This window comes from Pinus tabuliformis, chromosome 4_2, assembly GCF_031772625.1.
Source record: "Pinus tabuliformis cultivar Carrire ecotype Pingquan chromosome 4_2, CPIR1, whole genome shotgun sequence".
Lineage (NCBI taxonomy): Eukaryota > Viridiplantae > Streptophyta > Pinopsida > Pinales > Pinaceae > Pinus > Pinus tabuliformis.
The window spans coordinates 312,272,350-312,296,253 of NC_142304.1; the positions used below are offsets into that span (position 1 = coordinate 312,272,350).

General features: G+C 44.0%; 2 protein-coding genes across 2 annotated transcripts in view; both read right to left on the reverse strand.

Annotated features, from left to right (window-relative positions):
* LOC149169224 (pantothenate kinase 2-like) overlaps positions 1-23,904 on the reverse strand; it is a 403,110-nt gene that overhangs the window by 200,642 nt on the left and 178,564 nt on the right. The gene's annotated exons all lie outside the window — the stretch shown is intronic.
* On the reverse strand, positions 2,264-5,095 carry LOC149169225 (uncharacterized). Its single transcript, XM_089427045.1, has 2 exons — positions 3,327-5,095; positions 2,264-3,216 (listed from the first exon to the last, which is right to left on the reverse strand). The coding sequence occupies exons 1-2, from the start codon at positions 5,068-5,070 to the stop codon at positions 2,621-2,623; spliced, it is 2,340 nt and encodes a 779-aa protein (XP_089283171.1). The 5' UTR covers positions 5,071-5,095; the 3' UTR covers positions 2,264-2,620.

Here is a 23,904-nt window from a genome sequence, read left to right on the forward strand (position 1 = left end):
ATGCATTGTGATGTCAGATGGTTGGACCGATCAAAATGATGAAAGCCTTATTAACTTCTTGGTTAATTGTCCTAAGAGGACAATGCTTATGAAATTTGTTGATGCATTTGCACATATCAAAGATGCGCGATTATTATGTGATTTGTTAGACGTGTTCATTTAGGAAGTGGGCCCTGTTGTCCAAGTCATAACAGGCAATGCTGCAAATTATGTTGTTGCTGGCAAGATGCTTATGGAGAGGCATCCTAACTTATTTTACACACCTTGTGTTGCACACTACATTGATTTGATGTTGGAGGACATAGGAAAAATTCCTTTTGTCAAGGATATTGTTGAATCATCAAAAAGTAATACAAAATTTATATAAAATCATGCATTTGTGCTTCATTTGATGAGAACATTCACCAACAACAAGGAGTTGGTGTGCCCTACCATTACACGGTTCGCCACTAATTTCATATCTCTTCAATCGCTCCTGAATTCTATGTGGGATGTGAAAAGAATGTTTCTTTCAGAGAAGTGGCGTGCATTGTCATATAGACACAAACTAGAAGGAGAGGCAATATGCAGGTTAGTTTCACACCAAGAAATCTTATGGGCGGCAATGCAGGAGGTGTGTATCATCACTGAACCTTTGGTGAAGGTTCTTCGATTAGTTGATGGAGACAAGCCCGTAATGGGCTACTTGTATAAGGCCATGGATAGGGCCGAAGAATCCATTCGCAGCTACTATGATGATAAGGGGGATGAGGGGTTTGAGAAACAACAACTCATATGAGAAGTGATTGATGAGCGATGGAACAATACACTCCATCGTCCCATTCATGCTACAGGGATATACCTGAACCCCACATTTTTTTACTCTTGTGGTTTCTTATTCGTTGTTGAGGTCATGGATGGATTCTTCATTTGTGTTCACAAGATCGTGCCATCTTCAGCAGAACGTGCAGAAATCTCCAAAGAAATGGAGATATACAAGATGGCAAGTGGCACATTTAGCTTTGACATGGCTATCCATGATAAGAAGACTACAATGCCAAGTAAGATTTACTTTGTTTCAAAATTCATTGTCTCTTCAAGTTCATAATTTGCTTCAGCTTTCAAATTTCATTTTTTTCCTATTTTATCTTATTTCTTATACATGCATGCTGGAGAAGTTACGATAGTAGAGTACCCAATCTCCAAAGGCTTGCCATTCGAGTGCTCAACAAAACATGTAGCTCCTCAGGATGCAAGCGCAACGGGAGTGTATTTGAAAAAATACACACAAAGAAGCACAACATGTTAAAATATTCCAATTAATTTTTTGAATTCATTAAATAATATTTTTTATAATTATTAATTTATTATTTATAATTTATGACCCTTGTACAGGTTGGAGTACCAACGATTTAATGACATGATCTATGTCTACTACAATCTTCAATTATGGGTGAGGCAACTTGAGAGGACACCTGATGTGGAGGCCATCTCATTGGATGGGATTGATACCACTGCTGCATGGAGGGTTGAAGCCAAGAGGCCTATCATAGAGTCAGCCCTAATTGGTTAGAGCAAGAGGTAGTGGAGGAGGTATATGAGGAGGAGGAGGTGACACCACCTACCCCTGTCACCAGTAGAGGACATGGTCTACCTCCTCTATCTCCTAGTTCTTCAGCTTCTAGAACACACCAAAGTCCACTGCCAACTGGTGGGCTCCAGTATTGTAGCAATAATGCTACAACTCCTGGAGCTTCCTTCTCTAATTTTATCAACCCGGTAGTTCGTAACAAACTTGGAAGCGACGATGCTGTATGCACAAGTACTAGCTCTTGTCACAGCTGTCACTTGGTCAACTGGCACAAGTCCGCTAGGGCTCAAGCCAACTTCTATATGTTCTCAGAAGAAGCTTTTTAAGTGATGAACAAAAGCTATCTCAAAGGAAATTAACCTACTTTGCAAGAATGAACTGAAAGCCAACAAAGCATGGAAACCCTAGTAAACCCTAATCTGACCAGCTTAATCCTTATGATGCAATGGTGGGAATGCAACTTCTAAAAATGATGCCATTACTTCTAGTGAGATGAGATGTATGAGTTTAAACTACTTTCATCTGAAGAGAACATGTTCTTATATTTTTGCTCAAGTGGTTGGAGTTATTATGACTGTGCTTCTTACTGGGTCTTGACTGTGCAGGGGTAGTTCAAGGGGAGGAAGGCTTGGGAAAGGTCAGGAGGACTCTGAGAGGTTCCAGGCAGTGTTTTTAAAACCGGAACCGGTGACCGGACCGGTCCACCTAATGAACCGGTTTACCGACCGGAACCGGTCTAACCGGGACTGGTTTGGTCTAAACGAACCGGTTTTTAAAAAATACATTAAATAATTAATTTTTAATGAAACAAAACTATTTTTAAGATGTAAAACCATGATTCCAAGCCAATAGAGACAAAATATGCAAAGTTTGCTCATTTATATACCATGCAAAGGTGAATATATCAAAATGGCACCGAGTGCAATACATATCATCGACAAAATAGCAAAATACATAAGAAATGAGGCTCTAAATGGCCTATAAAGTCCAAAAACAATGCTGCAAGCTATGAGGCCATTGGCCTACTACAAGTCTACAGTGTACACATGATCAATCATCAAGTCCATCACCACTACTAGACACAGGATCATCATCAGGAGCTACATAGACATCATCTGGTTCAGAGTCTGAGGATGCCTCTGCCTCATCTGCAACATCAGTATCAATGCCACCAATGACAATAGAAGTGGACCTAATGGAAGCACGAGTTTTTCGACCTGCACGACTAGTGCCTTCCATTGGTTCCTTGCCTTTCCTTGATGCCGCTACTGATCCTGGTTCTGATGCCGCCACATAATCTGCCTCATCCTCCGCTAAAGCCATGTCGATATCAAAATCAGCCTCAAACACAGGATCTTCAGTCTCCTCCACCCATTCTGATGTTGGATCAATATCGTCCAACACAATGGGATCTAGATCAGGGGATTTGCTCATCATTTGGTTCCTCCTCAGTCGAAGGTTGTATTGCACAAAAACAAGATCATTTAACCGTTTTTGTTCCAAACGGTTTCTCTTCTTCGTGTGTATGCGCTCAAAAACAGACCAATTGCGCTCACAACCTGAAGCACTGCAAGTTTGACTGAGGACTCTAATTGCAAACCTTTGCAATTGAGGACACTGGCCACCAAATGACTCCCACCAATGTGCTGCAAAGAAAAAGACAATAATTAGTAACTTAGTTTATAATTTGAATTGTAAAGAACGTAAACAATTTTAACTTGAAATGAAAAAGAAAATGGAAATTGGAATTGCTTACCTGGTTGGTCCACATCTCTTGCCATCTTTGCCAAGTTTTTGCCAAAAGTACCACTTGCTTGATTGAAAATAGTAAGCTGTCTATGTATTTCCAACTGGTCTACATGGTTAGGGACCATGCGCTCCAAGCAATCAATCAATCCAGCTCTGACCTCCCCATCATGCTGATCTCCTAGCCGATTTTTATAGTGATACCTTGGGTTCAAAAAATACCCGGTTGCATGTATAGGACGATGGAGTTGATTGTTCCATCTGTTATCAATGATCTCCCATATACGGCCATATTTAGCTAACCTGTCATTGTAAGCTGCCCGTATCTGCTCCTTTGCCTGATCCATAGCTTCATAAATGTAGCCCATGGCCAATCTTTCCCCATCCACCAACCTTAGCACCTTATCAAGGGGCTCGGTAATTTTCACAAGCTCTACAGACCTTTTCCAAAAATAAGTGTCTAACACTTTCTTTTTGGTGTCTTTTCCATCTGGTCTACGAGCCCACCGAGATTCAGACCATTCTTCAGAGGAAAACATTTTCTGCAAGTTTCTATGTTGACCATTGAGACATTGCAACGTGAGGAAGTGAGTTGCAAATCTCGTAATTGCAGGCCTAACAAGCTCTTTGCCTCCAGTGTGTTTCCTCATTAGGCTCAATACCCATGAGTGGTTGTAAATGTATTTTGTAATGCACTTGGCATGCTCTACAGTGTTTTTTACCCACTCCACTTTGCCTATATCCTCAAGCATGAGGTCTATGCAATGTGTAGCACATGGAGTCCAAAATATGGTCTTATATTTGGCCTCAAGCATCTTTCCAGCAAGAACATAGTTTGAGGCATTATCAGTGATGACCTGCACAACATGCTGCTCCCCAACTTCCTGAATAATGTTATCCAAAAGCTCAAATAGAAGGCTTGCATCCTTTACCCTATCAGATGCATCAACTGATTTCAAAAACATGGTTCCTTGAGGGCAAGAAACAAGGAAATTAATGATAGTCCGGTTCTTTCCATCGGTCCATCCATCTGACATAATGGAACAACCTGTTTTGAGCCATGACTCTTTAAACTCAACCAAATACTCATCAATGGAAGATATCTCTTTTTGCAAAAGAGCTCCCCTCAAGTCATGCATACTAGGGCCTTTGAAGCCCTTTCCTGCAGCTATAACAGAGTCCCACATAGCTTGGTAATAAGGTGAGCGAGCAGCATTAAATGGGATATCTGAATCATACCACCATCTAGCAATGTATTGGTGAGAAGTTTCTTTGCATTGTTTTTTCCAATGTTGATCCAAAGTGGGTTGAGAACTTGGCTGGGAGGAAGTGGGATTAGATTTAGAAGAGGCAATGTTGGCAGAAGATGAGAAATAACTTTGGATGTTTGGTCTCTTTGCTCCTTTTGATGGTTGGCCAACTCCAACAGAAGGATGAACATAGTGAAAGGGGTCATTGGTGGAAGGGATAGAAGTGGAGTCTTGAATCTCATAATCATCATACCCACTTTCTTTCATAAGATTCATGGCTTCCATTAATTCCCTCTTCCTTGCAATTTCATCTTGGATGGCCTTCTCCCTAGCCTTATCCTCATAAAAATTTTCAAGCTTGGCAATGTATTCTGCCCTAATAGGACCTAACAGTTCTTTTGGTGCATCACATGGCTTTACTTGGCCTCTTACCCCAGCCAAGTGTTGTTTCAACCTAAGAATACCCCCACCTCCAATAGATTTATGGCATAATTTGCATATCATTTTTCCCTCAATTACATCACAATGAACCCATGCATTGTCCTTTCCTTTTGGAGCCATGTTTGCTTGAAATAATAACAATTTGCAAAGGAATCTGCCATTTAAAAAAAAATTGCAGCTAAGCAAAATGGAAAACCAAAGATAAATGTAGGAAAACAAATGCACATGCAAGGCTCAAGCTACAAAATTTGATAGCATAGAGGCTTAGAGCTAGAAGTAGAGAGTTTATAGCATACATGATAGATGATAGATCATAGAAGTGAGAAGTTTATAAGTATAACACATTAAAAAAAAATTCATGGACAGCAGACTCAAATGAGGAATTATCAAGTGCAAATCCTTACCTGGAAATGCAAACTAGCTCCCTTAGCCTCCTCTTGAAGATGGCAACTCCACTGACAGCTACACACTATCTCCAAAATAGCTCCAAATCCAACTCCAAGATGACTACTTCAGCAAAAACTCCACACTCTCCAAGCTCACAAACAAACTCACAAACACTCCAAATCAGTTGTGTGAGACAAATGAGAGTGAGAGGGGTGTCTTATAGCAAGTGTGAGGGTGTTTTTGGAGGGAAAATACCTTTCCCTGCCCCCCAAAACCCCTAAACCACCCCTAAAACCAAAAACCGTTGCGCTTTTTCTTTTAACCGGCGGCCTGTCCATAAACCGGCCAGTTTAGGACGGAACCGGCCGGTTCCGCCCTAAACCGGCCGGTTTTTACCGGTTAGGGCCGATTTTTGGGCACATGAGGGTGTAAACCAGGTTAGATGGGCCGGTTCGGACCGGCCAGGCCTCCAACCGGCCGGTTAGGCCGGTTACCGGTTTTTTCCGCCGGTTTTTAAAACTATGGTTCCAGGGGATCCCTAACATCATTCCACAGAAGTTCACAACGTTTAGGTGCCTGGCAACCGTGTTTGCAAGCTTCTACAGGATGTCTGTAGGGGATCCTACAGGAAGCTCGGGATTTCTACAGGAAGTCTGCTAACTTCTACAGGATGTTCTGCAGTCGGAGTTTTGGGTGATGGAGGAGTGAATGAGTTGTATGGGTGGATAGGTAGGATGATAGAGGAGCTTGTGATGGCCTATGGACAGAGAGATGAGATGGAGAGAGGGTGTGTAAAGCTGGTTGGTCAATAGAAGGGTAGAGGCAATGGAAGGCCGAAAAGATAAAACAATGTGGATAACAGAAGAGATGGTTGGCAAATGATCTAGCTGGGGAGGTAAGGAGATGGCTTAGGCACGGCTGAGAAGGATAAGGACGTGATAGAGTGGTGTTGCGCAGTGTAAATGGAACAAATCACCTCTATCTTGCACAAAACCGAGAATTCATCAACCTATTCCAACTGTTGTATTAAAAACCCAAAGAACAGCGATGGAAGTTAAGATAGAAATCGTGCATGGTGCTGAAACAAGGAGTTATTGCTCAAGATCTAAATGCATGGACACTTCTATCAATGGAAATATGACTTTAAAGCATGCATGAACATGTAAAACTGCGTTTTTTTTTGTGGTTGGCACGGTCTACACTCCCAATCTCTAAACAGAGGTGGAAGTGAGTGTACGATCAACCTTTCTTGGAACTCTGATGAATTCTAATCCTCCTACTCTAATCTAAGCTGCTGAAAGCACTTTATCCATACAACTAACCTACTTAATCACATCAAGAAGTTTGAATCAGCAGACTGTGTTTTCCAAATGCATGTCAAAGCAAAGAAACGAAATGCTGAAAGGAAAGACAAGTAACAATACAAAGAAAGGAGGCCTATTGCTCTCAGGTTGGGCCCAAACCTGAGAGTTATAGCTCCTCTAAGAACTCAGGATTGAACTCAAATCTGCCTGCCTTTTATTAAAAGATCATAATCATAAGTCTAACAACATGCCAAAAATGGCTTACAAAGAGCAAAACAGAGCTATAGCTCGTGATTCAAAATCTGCAACAAAGGTTCAAAAGTCCCCATCGAAGGCTACAGCCTCAATATTTATACATTATGAGGGCCAAGCTGGCCTCCTAAATTAGTGGGGCTTGGCTGTCCAACTAAAAGTAAACTGTTGTTCCTGTAGAATCCGTTGGCTGCCTTCTAGCTCGGTGGTGATAGCTGTTGGAGCTCGGAGTTGGGGTGGAGATCACGAGGAAGGTCATTCAAGGCTGTGGACAACCTTCCTATAAACCCGCAATGCCACCTTGGATGTCTCCTTGCCTCCATCTGCGTGGTTTTTGCTCCATTTAATGTCAAAAAAACCTGAAATAAACATGTATTAGCCACATAAGCATAATGACTGCCCTCCTTCCTACAAATAACATGAATATACTAAGAAATGATGCATAAGTGATAAAAAATGAAGGGTTGAACAAGGTAAGTAGGCCAAATGAGCCCAAAATGTTACCAAAATTTGGTGCTCATCATCACCCCCCAGCTAAAATATTTGCTCATCCTTGAGCAACTAGTCCAACTCTTCATCCTTCATTGCCTTTACTGCTACCCTTACATCCCAAGCCTCTGTAGTAGTGTCCTCCTTGCTGATATGAAACCCAGCCCTTCTGTTTACCTCTTCCCACTGTTCATTATCATCTTTCTCTGTGCTGCCTTCCATCAATCCTAGCAGCAGTGGTGGGCTTAGCTTAAGGCCAATCCAGCTGGCCTGGAGGTTTTGCATGGATTTCTTATAGAGGGCCACTCGTACCAGAGCTTCCCTCATCCGAGTTGGGGTATGGTACTCTCGGATTTTCAGACTGTGGGCCAATGTATTCCATCTGCGGGTGCACGCTTGGACAGGGTTGTCTCCTAACAGTCTCTCCATGTCCTCAAAATGAGCTATGGCTTGGGCCTGTTGATCCATATATCTTAATGAAGCTTGAGGGTCAGTGGACAAATGTTGGTGTGCTGAGATTAGTGCAACTGGATCCCCTGGTTCTGGTCTGATGAGCAATGGCTCGTTCAGCTCTCGGTTCATGACTGCTTTGGCTTTTGCTGCTCTTTTGTCCTCATGGTTCACCCATGAGGCAAATGCCATTAATTGCATATCTCCCAAGGCCGTGTTGGGATCCCATGAAACTACATTAGGCAGGGCCAGATTGTGGAGGTAGAACTCCGCTAATTTGGCCCTATCCTCTGATGAACTAGTATTGCATACTTCAGCGAATTGCTGCGGGTCTTGGAGCTGAGAGATACCTCTTTGCGCCAAGGTATTGATTTGAAACTGCAGCCATTGGTCTTTTAAGTACAGGCCATAGGATTTGGCCGGCTGTCTGCATTGGATAGCATCCATGGCCCAGCTGGCCATGCAGGCCAATTGTGCCTCTTTCTACTACAGCTGTTCTCTGAGAGCTTGCACCTCAATTTGTGCTTGTTGTTCTGCTTCCTGTAGATGTGTAGTGGGCTCCCCAAGACCGGTGTTCAGTTCCTCTTTGCCTTGCTATTCTGCTATGGTGTCCTTGGAGGATGTGCCTGTCCCTGCCCTCAGCTCCTGTAGCTACAATCTCAGCTTTTGGTTTTCTTCTTGTAGGAACACTCGTTGGCAATTTGCCACGTGTTTAGCCATGGACAATTCACTTCTGGCTTCCTTTAGCTGCTCCTGCAAGGGACCTATGTCCGCCACACCCTTTGACTTGGCTATTTTCATCCACGTGTGTGTACGGACTCTTTCTTCCTCCAATGCAAAAAACAGTGGCACAGTAAATTTCTGAGGTATAATTTTGCCAGCCTCTAAAAAGTTGTAATATGAACTCAGACTTGGCTGAGGGCTGGGCTCTGGTATATGCTCTGTCTCCACTTCTTTTGGTGGCTCTACTTCGCCCTCCCTCGGTGGTGATAAGGGTGCTTCTCCCTCCATTCTCTCAGTTTCTTTAAGTCTGGCTAAGGTTTCCTGTAGAGCATCTTCAACATCCTGTAGTCGAGCTTTTGTAGTCAATTGGTCTAACTTTTCTTGCCACGTAGTTTTCTTCGGGCTCCCCCTCTCATAGGTGACTGATATCCTCGAGGGGGACCTTTCCTTGGGCGAAGTAGGGGCATCTTCAATAATGATTGGGCTGCTGGACGGAGGCTGTGGCTTGCCCGTCTTTATTCTCACACTTCTTCTAGCTTTAAAATATAGAGGGGTCTCCCTCTTTCTCTTCTCCTTTGGCTTAGGAGGTGTGCTGAGGGCGGCCAGCACAGCTGCTGCCTCCCTTGCAAGAATGTCAGCTTTCTTCTCCTTGGGTTTCACTTTTTCAGGGCTTCCTGTAGAAGACCCTGTTTTAGTTAATTTTGGGCTTTCTGTAGAAGACCCTTTTTCAGTTAATTTCGGGCTTCCTGTAGAAGCCTGTTTCGGTTTTCCTGTAGAAACAGGTGTCACCGCTTTGGTTTGTTTTGCTGCATCAGTTTTGCTTTTTGATTTGGTTGCAGTTGTTGTCGAGGCACTTTTGCTGATGTGGACCTTCTCAGTCTTGTCCACTCTGCTCTGCAATCTTTTCTCTCTTGCCGTCAAAACGGGTGTGTCATCTTTCTCTTTGTCACCCTTTTTCTCTTGTTTCTTCTCTTGCTTTTTCTTCTGCTCCGTGGTCGAAGTCTTCTGACCTCTTTCTTTCTTCGCTGCGGGCACTGACTCTTTCTCCTCACTGCTAGATGAACCAAGCTCTTCGGTCAGCATCTTTATATCACCATCCCTGGTCAAATTTCTGAAGGCTTCCCATGAGAGAGGAACCTTGTATGTGTGGAGCGCATCCTCCACAAGGAGTTTGATGAGTCCATGGTGGGCTACCTGGTCTGGTGTACCTTCTTTCAACTTGGTTGCACACTCAATTAGAGACTGTAGTAGAAAGTAAGGGAGACTGAGTTTGTTTTCTACAGGTAGATCCATCTGGTGCCGTAATTCAGTGAGTAACTGAAAATGGTACCCATATACAATGCTAAAACGGCCTTCGCAGGTGATGTACTTCATAATCTGCAGGCTAACTTCATTCCACGGTGGCAGTAAACTGGTTCTACGAACCCCATTTTTATCTTCTGAGAATTCCTCCTCTGGTGGAAAGAATTCTTTCTTAGCTTGTTGGCCCAATTTCCTTTCTTCTTTATCCCATGGTAATCCCATTGGGAGCTCAGTAACTCGGCTGATGAATTGTGGGGTGAGTCTGAGACTCAATCCCCTGAAGTTAACGGTGGCCAATGTTTTGGATTTCGGCCTCAGAGCTTGCAAAAACTCCTCTGCCACCTCGTCGTCATAGCCCTGTAATTTATCACAGAAGGATATCCATTGCACTCGCGTAAAGAGCTCCACCACCTCAAGATTTTCTCTTAACTTCATTGAATCAGTCGATTCCCTTCTGATGAACCCACCCGGCATGGTGAAAAACTGCTGCGTTAGCTGGAGGTGGCGAATGGGGAAGAAATTTGGCCTACTGGGACAAAGCGTAGAATTACGCCTCTGTCATGCATATAATTCACGAAGCCTATCTCCTGAGGACCTTAACACAGCTTAATTACACTGACATCCTATAGGATGACAATTCATGCAACGGCAGACAATATTTGCAAAAAATTTCTACGACCAGACTGTAGACGTCGATTCTGCCACCCTCAAAACCAATTGCATGGAGAGTTCAGGCTTACCTTTTTAATCCGCCACCTTCTGACGTGAGGAACCCGATTTCCTGTAGAAACAGCTTTCCTGTAGGAGCAGCGCGCGAATTCCGGAGGATACTGCAGTGGGTCTGCGCTCTTGGTGTTGCTTCACAGGCGTTCGAATGGCCAAAGACGTGGACTGTCGAGCTGCAGAGGGATCCGGATAATCACTCGAGTTTCAAACGGTGAATGATAAATGCATGGGGTGGCAATCTAGCCGATTAGATTTGAATTCGGCGGAATCCGTGGCGCGGGGGTGAGTTGTCCCTGCCGGACCGTTGGACGACGTCACTCCATCATTCGTCCGCGAGTTCCCTTACTACCGCATCATTCCCCGCAGATCCGCCATCGTCTCTTCTGTTTAAAACTCGTTTTTCCCGACGGGATGGCTCTCACGTGTGCACTGCCCATTCCTTTTTGCCACGACCACCGCCCAAACATCCGACTAGACCACTAACTGGTCGACGTGGCCAGTCGAATGGCCATACAACCGCTCAACCCATTCACTTCACACTTGCAAACATTTTCAAAGTAAAATTCATGCAATTCGATGGAAGAAAGGGTCGAGGCACTTACCTGTGCGGCCGCAACACGATTTTTCGGTTCTTGGACGACGATGAGTGGGTTTATTTGCTGCTGGTGGATTTGCACAGGCCCGGAGGTTCATATGCACAGGCCGCTGACGATGAATTTGATGCTTCGGCTGCATGCGCCCGCATTTTCATTGCATGTGGCAAGCGCTGTGAATGGTGTACACTCTAGTGGGCCTAACTGTTACGGGACTCCTGCAGGATGTCTTGTAACAGTTTTTTTCCTCCTCGGGTGCATGCTGCACCACGAAGGCAGTGGCCTCACGATCACGCTCACAGAGCTCGTGGATGGCTGGGATGGATATGGTATGACATCTCAGCGTTTTTTCTTTAAAAAAAATTGCTTTCTCTTGATAACTCAATGATCTGCTTTGATGGTGCAGGTATCTTCATTGCATGTCAACAGGGGTGGTAGAAAGAGGTGACAGCAGTGTGTAGGGGTGACAACAGTAGCTTGCATGCGTCCAAACCGATCCTTGATCGTTAGATCTCCTCATATAATGAATTCTGGGCCGTCCCAAACTTCTACAGGAAGTTTCCTGTAGAAATACAGAACTTCCTGTAGAAAGTTTGCACCTTCCTATAGAAAGTTTGCACCTTCCTGTAGAAGACTTAAGCTGTGATGCAATCATGCCCATACCTTGGAGAAGATGAGTACTCTTGGAGGAGGTGCTAGTGAGGTCCCCTGGCAGCATGATAAGGATCATTGGCTTTGAGTTGAGAGGCCTCCTCTCCTCCATAGAACACCTGCAACCTGCATGCATTTTCACATTATAAACTTGTTGTCCCTGTCTTTTTTGCTTATTGTCTTCTCTTTTTTTTCTTTTCTCTTTTTTTTTTTTTTTTTGAAAGATAGCAGGGGCGCCTCAATGAGGTTTTCACCCTTGCCATCTGCCTTAAGCGCCTCAGAGAGGTTTTCACTCAAGGATCTTTTGTCAAATCCTTTTTCTTTTTTTTTTCTTTTTTTTTTTGGTTTTTTTTGAAAGATAATAGGGGCGCCTCAATGAGGTTTTCACCCCTACCACCTGCCTTGGGAGCCTCAGAAAGGTTTTCACCCAAGGGTCTTTATTTTTTTTTTATTTTTTATTTTTTATTTTTTTTTAGATCTTTCAGGGTATGCCCAAAGCAGAGGCAGAACCCTTCTCTATGACCAACACTGATTTCTCCATAGTTTTGATGAACTCTTGTTTTGAAAGAGGTTTCCTGTAGATCTTCAATCGATGCCCATTGACAAGCATGGGGATGGATTCCTCATCAATGGTTCGAATAAGAACAGATCCATTGTCATGGCATTTTTCCACTGCATATGGTCCTAGCCATCTGGTTCTCAGCTTCCCCTTGAAATCTTTGTACCTGGAGTCATACAACAATGCCCAATCTCCTGGCTGGAATTGCTTGTCATGGAGGTGTTGGTCATGCCACACCTTTCTCTGAAGTTGAACCACTTCTGAGTGAAGGAGGGCCTGCATCCGGTGCTCGTCCAGTCCATTCAGCTGCAATAACCTTTCTTGTTGTGCATGGCTGAGATCTAGATCTAGTTGAGCTGTCATCCTCAAAGTGTTGTATTCAAATTCAATGGACAGCAAAGCTTTCTTCCCATAGACCAGCTCATAAGGTGTGAAGCCGGTGGTGGTCTTCCAGGTGGTGTTGTAAGCCCATGTGGCCTCAACCAGGCAATCTGCCCAATCTTTCCTATTGCTGCTCACCACCTTAGTCAAAATCCCTTCCAATGCTCTGTTGGTGACTTCCACTTGCCCATTTGCCTGTGGATGATAGGGGGTGGAAGTCCTATGCTTGATTTTGTGGTGAGCTAGTAGGTCTTCAATCAAGTTGGATGTGAACTGGCTCCCTTGATCGGTGACCAGCTCTCTTGGGTAGCCAAATTTGTAGAAGATGTTCTCCCTTAAGAACTCAGCCACCTTTTCTTCTGTTGCTGCCTTGATTGCTTTAGTCTCTGCCCACTTTGTCAGGTAGTCAGTGCACACAATGATGTAAGACCTTTGCCTCGAAGGAGGGTTGATGGGACCCACAAAATCCATACCCCACTTCTCAAATGGCTCAAGAGTCACTTGAGGTTGGAGAGGCATCTCATCCCTTTGAGTCGGTCTCCCCATTCTTTGGCATCGGTCACATTGGCTGATATACCTTCTGACATCTTGATGAAGTGTGGGCCAATAGTAGCCTGCCTGCAGGATTTTGAAGGCAGTCCTCTTTGCTGCAAAATGTCCTCCACAAGGCCCATCATGACAGGTGAGGAGGATATCAAAGACTTCCTCCTCCCTTACACAACGCCTTAAGATCTGATCAGGGCCAAGCTTGAACAGATTGCCCCCGATCCAAGTAAATGAAGCACTTTTCCTGATGATTCTGCTCTTCTCTCTTGAAGATAGGTGCGGAGGGAACTGTGCTGAAACAAGGTAGTTTGCTATATCAGCAAACCATGGAGAGAGTACTGAGATAGCAAACAGATGTTCATCGGGCATCTGGTCATCCACTGTTCCATCCTCATCTGCAGACAAATCCAATCTAGATAAAAAGTCAGCAACAACATTTTCTTTACCTGGTTTGTCAACAATGGTCAAATCAAACTGCTGCAACAAAAGTAACCATCTAATGATACGAGCATTCACATCTCGTTTATTCATTAAATATCTAATTGCAGCATGATCCGTATGTACAAAGGTTTGATAGCCAGTAATATAATGTCGGAACTTGTTCAGTGCATGGACCACAGCCAAGAATTCTTTCTCGATTACAGTGTAATTCAGTTCAGCTTTGGACAAGTTTTTGCTAACAAAGTAAATGGCATATGGAAGTTTTTGTTCAACTTGTCCTAAAGCTGCCCCTATGGCTTTGTTCGAGGCATCAGTGTGGATGTGGAAAGGTAGGGCCCAGTTTGGACCTCTCAAGATTGGGGCTGACACCAACTTGTCCTTTAATTCATTCAAAGCCCTCTGACAATCGTCAGTCCATTTAAACTCCACATCTTTTGCCAACAGGCCAAACAATGGCGAGGCTAGCTTGCTGAAGTCTTTAATGAATCTCCTGTAATACCCTGCTAATCCTAAGAAACTCCGGACATCCCTTACCTTTTGGGGAGGTGGAACCTTCTTGATGAGAGCAATTTTGTTAGGATCCACTTGTAACCCTTGGCAAGAAATGGTATGGCCTAGCACGGTCCCTTCAGTCATCAGGAATTCACACTTTTCAGGACTAAGGGACAGGTTCATCTCAATGCATTTAGTTAGGACCTTTCCCAGATTGGACAATGCTTCCTGGAAGTTGGACCCATAAGGAGTGAAGTCATCCATATAGATTTCCACCGCATCATGGACCAGCTCCGAGAAGATGCTCAAGACAGCTCTCTGGAAGGTAGCAGGAGCATTGCATAGCCCAAAGGGAAGGACTCGGTAGGCAAAGGTACCCCAAGGACAAGTGAAGGTGGTCTTATCTTGGTCTTCCGGGCTGATTTGGATTTGGTTGTACCCGCTAAACCCATCCAGGAAAGAGAAGAACTTCTTTCCTGCCAGTCCATCCAACACTTGATCTATGAAAGGTAGAGGGAAATGGTCTTTCTTGGTAGCTTTGTTCAGTTCTCGGTAGTCCACACAGATTCTCCACTTCCCATTTTTCTTGGGAACCAACACCAGAGGGGACACCCATTCACTATCTGAGATGGGGTAAATGAATCCGGCATCCAACAGCTTTTGCAATTCTTCCTTGACAATGTCCTTAAGGGCTGGATTCATTCTCCTCTGAGGTTGCCTAACCGGTTTACAATCCTCTTTGATGTATATGTGATGGGTACAGACCAAAGGATGGACTCCTTTCATCTCCTTATAGCTCCAAGCAAAAGCATTTAGATGACTGGCCAACAGGCTACACAGCTCCTTTTCCTGGGAAGGAGATAGGGAGGAGCTGATCTTTAACGTTCTCTCAGGGCCGAACTCCACATTCTTGACTCTGGGAGTGACAGGGTTGGTGGCACAAAGGTCCACTAAGGTGTTGGCTTGGGCATCCTCCACCAATTTCTCTAAGGATAGCGCACTGGAAGGTGGATTCTGGATCAAGGTCTCAATCAAGTCATCCTCGGTTGGGGGGTCTGTTCTAGTGGTGTCTAGGGTGCACAAAGGTGCTGAGTACACCTCATCCTCTTCTCCTTCCTCCAACCACAGTGGTAAGTCATGCTCTAAGGAGGGTTGGGCAGGAGGGTATAGGACTAGCTGCTTGGACATAGGACCATTTTTGATGGTCATGTTTCCTGCACGGCAACTTATGTAAGCATCTGCAGTGGCTAACCAAGGCCTTCCCAAAATAAGAGGATATCCAGTAAGCTTTACCTTGGGTTGCAGAACCAAGAAATCTGCAGGGTATTCCCAAGAGTCGACAGAGACCAGGGCATCCTCCACAATCCCTTCGGGAGTCACAGTGGAGCGATCTACTAGTTGCAGGACTGTCGAGGTCTTCCTCAAAGAACCCTGAAGATTGAGTTTGAGCATGGTATCTCTGGTCATCACATTAATGGCAGCCCCCAGATCAATCAAGGTGTGAGGTATGATGGTGCCATTGATGTGGACATCTACTACAGGACTCCCAGAATCTAGGTACTTTGGGCAGATGACTTGTCCTAACATAAGGTCAGACAGTTGTCCTAAGACATTGATGGTTGAAGCATCTCGCTTTCGCCTGCCTGGGTGTTTGAAACACTTTTCCTTAACCAGTTTGTTGTATATTGGCACATCCTTGATGGCTTGGAGAAGTGGTATTTTCACACACAACTGCTTGAGCTCTCCCAGAAGCTCATCCTCCTCTGTGTTGGGTTGTGGTGGCTCTTAGTCTCTCAGGAAAGGGTGGAATAGCCTTTGGTTCACTTTCCTGTTTGTCTTCCTCGTCCTCTGGGGGAGGAGGTTGGCGATCCGGAAGAGTCTTTCCAGATCGAAGATTGATCTCCTGGATCTCCACAGCATAGGTAGGGCATAATGTTTCCCCAGTGTATACCTGTTGGGCCTGTCTATTGTTGGGGTTCGGGTTCGGTTGAGCAGGCATTTGAGGTTGCCTTGGAGGAGCAGGAGGTAATGGTTGAGGTTGAACTGGTGGTGGAGGCAAAATGGCGGGAGGAGTGTTGTACTGGGGCCTCCACCCCAACTGAGGTGCATTCCACTGACGCTGTGGCTGGGCACGTGAGTGATATGAATGAGTAGTGGGCTGAGTAGGGTACTGAGGTGGATAAGACCATGGAGGAGGCATGGACCAGGAAGGATGAGCAGGGGGACCCCAGGAAGGCATAGGAGTGGATTGGTTGGGGCTGTAATAAGCTTGAGGTGCCCCTTGCATCCCCTGCTGGTAAGGTCTAGGTCCTTGTGGCCTCCTTTGGTTGAGGAAATAGAGAGGTTCAGTGGGGGCTTCTGTCCCTTGGTACATGGCTTTAAGTCCAGGTAAGGTTGGGCATTGATTTGTGGGATGGTCCTCCTCACAAACGAAGCACACTTCAACCGAATGCAATGGGCATTCGTTCTTAGGGTGTCTCCTTGTACATCTAGGGCAGAAGATAGCCAAGGCCCTCTCAGCTTCTTCCTTCTTCTGCTGGATCCTGAATGTGTCAAGTTGCATGGCAATTGTCTGTCTCACCTCACTCTTGAGATCTTCTAATTGATTTGCAAACTCATGCTTGGAGAAAGGAATACCAGCTGAGAGAAGGTTTCCTCTACCTCGTTTCCGGGCTGCCCTAGAGTGGTTTCTAAACACAGTCTTGATGTCCTCATAAGGCAGTTGGTAAATATCTCCCCCAGCTAACATGTGAAGGGTATCTAAGAGGTCTTCAGGGACTCCTCGGAGCAGGACCAACTTGAGGGATTCAGGGTCAAGTGTGCACCTGGCCCGTTTATAGCTAAGTTGGAACCTCTCCTCATAATCCTCTAAGGACTCATCATTTCCCATGGTCATCCGAAAGATTTCCCCCTTGGTTTCCTTGGACCTACAGTAGTCTCGATACTTGGTATTGAAAGCTTGCTGCATCTGAGCCCAAGTGGTGATACTATTCCCAGGTAAGCCCATGAACCAACGTAATGCTGCATCCTTAAGAGTCGAAGGGAAGAGTTTCAGCTTCTGCTCATCTTCAGTATAGTCATAGGTTCGACAAAGGACAGCAAACTCAAACAGGAAGGTATCAGGATCTTCAGTAGTCAGTCCATGGAAGTGAGGTAGAGCGGAGGGACTAATGTTTTTCATTTTCATGTCTCCATTGGTTTTTCGGATGGGGAAGGCACCTTCTATTCTCTCATCTTCTCCTCTATTGTTAGCCATAGCTTCAGATGGGATGGTCTCTAATTCTTCTTCTGCTATAGGATCTTCGTATATCTCAGGAGGTTCACCTATAGGTTCTTCTGGATCACTGTCACCGAAGAAGAGAGAAGGGTGACTCAGTGATGTGGTGGGGGTGTTGGGTAAGAATTTGCCTGTTTTATCTCGATTCCTACGAGGCATGAAATGGAAAGACTTTTTTTTTTATTGCTTTTGTTTTTTTTTTCTTTGGTACCTGCAAAACTGAAACAGATTGATCTACAACTAACTATATTGCTGAAATAAAAATGCAGAATTGAAATGAAAGCAGGAAAGAACTAATCTACTTTGCTCAAATGGAATTGCAGGAATGGAAATGCTAGTCTACGCTTGCAAAATTGAAATTGCGGAATTGAAATGCTAATCTATGAAAGCAGGAAATGTCTATGCTACTTTTGCAGAATGGAAATGAAATAAACTTACTTGGCAGAAGGCGAGAGTAGAAAAATAGAAGAAAAGCAACAATTACTAATACTCTCACGCTTCCCCGGCAACGGCGCCAAAAAGATGGTGGGCTCCAGTATTGTAGCAATAATGCTACAACTCCTGGAGCTTCCTTCTCTAATTTTATCAACCCGGTAGTTCGTAACAAACTTGGAAGCGACGATGCTGTATGCACAAGTACTAGCTCTTGTCGCAGCTGTCACTTGGTCAGCTGGCACAAGTCCGCTAGGGCTCAAGCCAACTTCTATATGTTCTCAGAAGAAGCTTTTTAAGTGATGAACGAAAGCTATCTCAAAGGAAATTAACCTACTTTGCAAGAATGAACTGAAAGCCAACAAAGCATGGAAACCCTAGTAAACCCTAATCTGACCAGCTTAATCCTTATGATGCAATGGTGGGAATGCAACTTCTAAAAATGATGCCATTACTTCTAGTGAGATGAGATGTATGAGTTTAAACTACTTTCATCTGAAGAGAAAATGTTCTTATATTTTTGCTCAAGTGGTTGGAGTTATTATGACTGTGCTTCTTACTGGGTCTTGACTGTGCAGGGGTAGTTCAAGGGGAGGAAGGCTTGGGAAAGGTCAGGAGGACTCTGAGAGGTTCCAAGGGATCCCTAACATCATTCCACAGAAGTTCACAACGTTCAAGTGCCTGGCAACCGTGTTTGCAAGTTTCTACAGGATGTCTGCAGGGGATCCTACAGGAAGCTCGGGATTTCTACAGGAAGTCTGCTAACTTCTACAGGATGTTCTGCAGTCGGAGTTTTGGGTGATGGAGGAGTGAATGAGCTGTATGGGTGGATAGGTAGGATGATAGAGGAGCTTGTGATGGCCTGTGGACAGAGAGATGAGATGGAGAGAGGGTGTGTAAAGCTGGTTGGTCGATAGAAGGGTAGAGGCAATGGAAGGCCGAAAAGATAAAACAACGTGGATAACAGAAGAGATGGTGGGCAAATGATCTAGCTGGGAGGTAAGGAGATGGCTTAGGCACGGCTGAGAAGGATAAGGACGTGATAGAGTGGTGCTGCGCAGTGTAAATGGAACAAATCACCTCTGTCTTGCACAAAACCGAGAATTCATCAACCTATTCCAACTGTTGTATTAAAAACCCAAAGAACAGCGATGGAAGTTAAGATAGAAATCGTGCATGGTGCTGAAACAAGGAGTTATTGCTCAAGATCTAAATGCATGGACACTTCTACCAATGGAAATATGACTTTAAAGCATGCATGAACATGTAAAACTGCGTTTTTTTTTTGTGGTTGGCACGGTCTACACTCCCAATCTCTAAACAGAGGTGGAAGTGAGTGTACGATCAACCTTTCTTGGAACTCTGATGAATTATAATCCTCCTACTCTAATCTAAGCTGCTGAAAGCACTTTATCCATACAACTAACCTACTTAATCACATCAAGAAGTTTGAATCAGCAGACTGTGTTTTCCAAATGCATGTCAAAGCAAAGAAACGAAATGTTGAAAGGAAAGACAAGTAACAATACAAAGAAAGGAGGCCTATTGCTCTCAGGTTGGGCCCAAACCTGAGAGCTATAGCTCCTCTAAGAACTCAGGATTGAACTCAAATCTGCCTGCCTTTTATTTAAAGATCATAATCATAAGTCTAACAACATGCCAAAAATGGCTTACAAAGAGCAAAACAGAGCTATAGCTCGTGATTCAAAATCTGCAACAAAGGTTCAAAAGTCCCCATCGAAGGCTACAGCCTCAATATTTATACATTATGAGGGCCAAGCTGGCCTCCTAAATTAGTGGGGCTTGGCTGTCCAACTAAAAGTAAACTATTGTTCCTGTAGAATCTGTTGGCTGCCTTCTAGCTCGGTGGTGATAGCTGTTGGAGCTCGGAGTTGGGGTGGAGATCACGAGGAAGGTCATTCAAGGCTGTGGACAACCTTCCTATAAACCCGCAATGCCACCTTGGCTGTCTCCTTGCCTCCATCTGCGTGGTTTTTGCTCCATTTAATGTCAAAAAAACATGAAATAAACATGTATTAGCCACATAGGCATAATGACTGCCCTCCTTCCTACAAATAACATGAATATACTAAGAAATGATGCATAAGTGATAAAAAATGAAGGGTTGAGCAAGGTAAGTAGGCCAAATGAGCCCAAAATGTTACCAAAATTTGGGGCTCATCACCAACCCCGCCACCTTCTTCATTTAGAGGGAAAGATGTTACATTTTCTCGCAAGAGGGGCAAAGGAAATCAGTAGTAATAATTATTTTGTTCATTTCATTGTATATGACATTATGACTCATGATATGTGTTAAAATTAGCAACTACAGCCAAATTCCACCTTGGGACAGCTCATTTGATAAAGATGATGGTTGCATTGGGTTCCAATTTTCGAAAGGTCCAAGATTGATATAAAGATCATCTCATTCAGACAAGAAGTGTGATTTTGAATTTATGACCACACGTGCAAATTGATCAGGTCGCTCACACATTCTTCTCTCTCTTCATCAGATTGGTTCGTATAGCTTGGGCATTTTCTCTCTCTCACACACGTGCGGCTAGGAGGACAGAATTTCTGGGCTAAATCACAGAACCGAAATTGCAGAATTTCAGACAGTTTGACCAGCGTTGAGCGAGCCTGTTTTGACCAATTTTGATTGTAGTTTTGAGGGCAGAATTTTGATTTTCTTGGGACACATTGACTGGCACAGAAATTAAAGTGTTCTGGGTTGTTGCACCTGCGTTGACCGCAGGTTAACCGAGTTTGACCAGAGTTTTGTGACTATTTTGGGTTGACTTTGACCATTGTTGGAGGTCGAGTTTGACTGCCTTTGACCAAGTTTCAAAGGAGGTGTTTGACTATTGTTTTGACCAACGTTGACTTTCTAGTTAGGGCTAAAGTTTGACTGCAGAATTTCGCAGGGCCGATTTGACTTTGTATTGGGCAAGTCTATTTGACTTTTGTACTCTCTCTCAGTGAAACTATTAAATAATAACAAGAAGATTTGATCAAAGGGTTTTTCCCTGGCACCCGCCAAATCCGGTGTTCTCTTGTCTTGGCTTGTCTTCTGCATCTTGTTTTATGTTCTATCTACATTTATTGTCAATGTGATTAATGGTTAATGTGATTGCTACTGAAAATAATTGGAAATTGTTTGGGCTACTAAAGGAACATTGAAATAAATCGTACTAAGCATAGAACATACCATTTTTATCTAAAATTAACATGGTATCAGAGCCCAGGTGAAGACAAAGCCCAAGTAAGAGTGAGAAAAGCAATCACTAAGGAAAGTTGTTGGACAAAAATTTTGAGCTACCTTCAATGACGACTACATCATACTTAAAATATGAAGACAAGCTCAAGGACAAATCCAACTATCATGCTTGGAAGATGTCTCTAGATTTGAATTTGGAAGAGAATGATGTTATGGACTCTGTAAAGTGAAGAGTGTTGGAGCCTCCTTCAAATGCACCCACTACTGCAAAAACAAAGTACAAGGAAGGTGAGTTCAAAGCTAAGAAAATTATTGTAGATTCCATTCACAAGCCTTTGGTTGCCTATATTTCTGATTTGAAAACATCTAAAGAGATGTATGACAAGCTGGTTGGGATGTTCAAAGTAAACAATGCAAATCAAGTCCTCTTTCTCAAGAACAAGTTGAAAGACATCAAGATGGATAGAGGAGAGTCCATTCAATCCTACTTCATGAGGATTACCGAAATCAAGAATGATCTCCTATCTATTAAAGAAGTTGTTGGTGACAGGGAGCTCACTCTTATTGCAGTTGGAGGTATTACAAGAGAATGGGCTATGTTTAACACCACCATCCTCAACAATGACAAGATTCCGAGCTTTGATGAATTATTGGCTAGATGTGATCCAAACTTAAACAGGAACGCAATAAATCACTAATATAACCATAAATACAGAGATGCGGCAGAAATAACTCTTCATTTCATCAATATTAAAATATTGAAATATGCTTACAAAAATAATGGAAATAAACTTGCTCATGCGATGGTAGCTTATTTATGAGAAGAGATGTGGTGGCTACATGCCTCTGAACTGTGTTACAATGAGGTTCAAGGGCCTATTTATTATTGAACAACAAGGGAAAACCCTAACCCCGGGAGATATAATGCCAAGAGTTTGTGGGCCCCATAGGGGTTAGTTGGGCAGCAAACTTCCTGGGGTCATAAGTTGGTCATATTATCTTCGTTTGGCACGTACGATACCATGTTCGAAAGGTCTCTCCAAGTACTACGGGATTTGCAGCCTGCGAACCTCAAAAAAAACGTCGTTTAGGGAGTCAAAACTAATCCAGAATTTCAAGACCCAAAAACTGCTAAAAATAGTAAATGCTAAAATAAACAAGGAAACAGATGAAACCGACTGGAGGTCTAGGTGGAATAGGTAGGTGGCCACCAATATCCACCTGGATCAATCCTCCCCCCTTAGGAAGCAATGGTCCCCATTGCGTGCAGAGCCTCCATGAGGTGAGGAAATTTCTGTTGAACTTGGTCCCTAGTGAACCACTTTCCCTGGTGAAGAAGTTGGTCTGCTTTGACAACTCGATATAGTTGGATCCTCTGTTGGCGAGTGTTCTTGATTTGCGTGTCCATGAGTTGATTAGTTGTGGCCTGTTCCATGCAATCTGGGTTGAACTCTGTTGGTGTGAGTTGTTCTGCAATGTCAGATGTGTCCAACAACAGTGGAAAGTAAGGCCGAAAACAATCTACATTGAACATTGGGTGCAAACCAAGAAACGGTGGGATGTTGAGCTTGAAGGCATTGTCACCTACAGCCTTGCTGATGTGGCGAAGCTTGCGGTGGGGTCCAGTGAGGTGCTCCTGCAAATGTAGCCAAACTTTGTCATCCACCTGAAACTTGTGCGGCACTTGATGTTGATAATGGCGTTGCTTGTACTTAGCATCGACTTTGTCCAACATATCATGGACCTGCCAGCGGATGTGTTGAATGCGCTCAATGAAGCTATTAGCCATGTCGACATCGGACTGGACGTGAGCCGAATTTGCCTAAGTCGCTGCAAATGGTATGGCCACATCAATGGGACATAATAGCTGAAATCACAGCCCTACCTGAAAGGGTCTATGACCCGTTGAGCTATGGAGACCTCTGTTGTAGCTGTGTTGAACATAGGGGAGCCTTTCATCCCATGTGCATGGATGCTTCGAGTTGTATATACACAAAATGTGTACGATCATCCTGTTGACGACCTCTGTTTGGCCATCAGTTTGGGGGTGGAACGTTGTGGACTTATTAAGTTTGGTATCCAGCATCGACCAAAGACTTGACCAAAATGCACTTAGGAATTTGTTGTCCCGATCTGAAATAATGGATTGTGGGATCCCAAAGTGTACCCACACTTGCTCAAACAAGAGCTTAGCAGTGGCCTCTGTTGTGATACTCTTCTTCCAAGCCGCCATGATGGCCATCTTAGAGAATCTGTCGATGACCACGAAAACACAGTCATTGTCGTGCTTAGTAGAAGGACGGCCCGACATGTAATCCATGGTGATAGATTCTGAAGATCGACTAGGAGTAGCTAAAGGAGTATATAGGCCTTGCTTCTTGATGGTTGGTTTGGAAATGGCGCAAGCGGTGCAAGATCTAATGTACTTCCCAACATCCTGACAAAGTTTCGGCCAATAAAACTACTTCTGCAGTACCGCCACCATTTTCTCTACTCTGAAATGTCCAACGATCTGACTGTAGTGCGCCTCCCAAATCTTCTTCGCATGCTCGCTTAAAGGAACACAAATGTGATCCAGGTTGCATAACAATGCATCCTGAAGGTGAAAATTTGGAACTTGCTTCCCTTCCAGGAGTGTTTGGTATGTGTTATTGAATTCTGGTCCCTGGATCGCT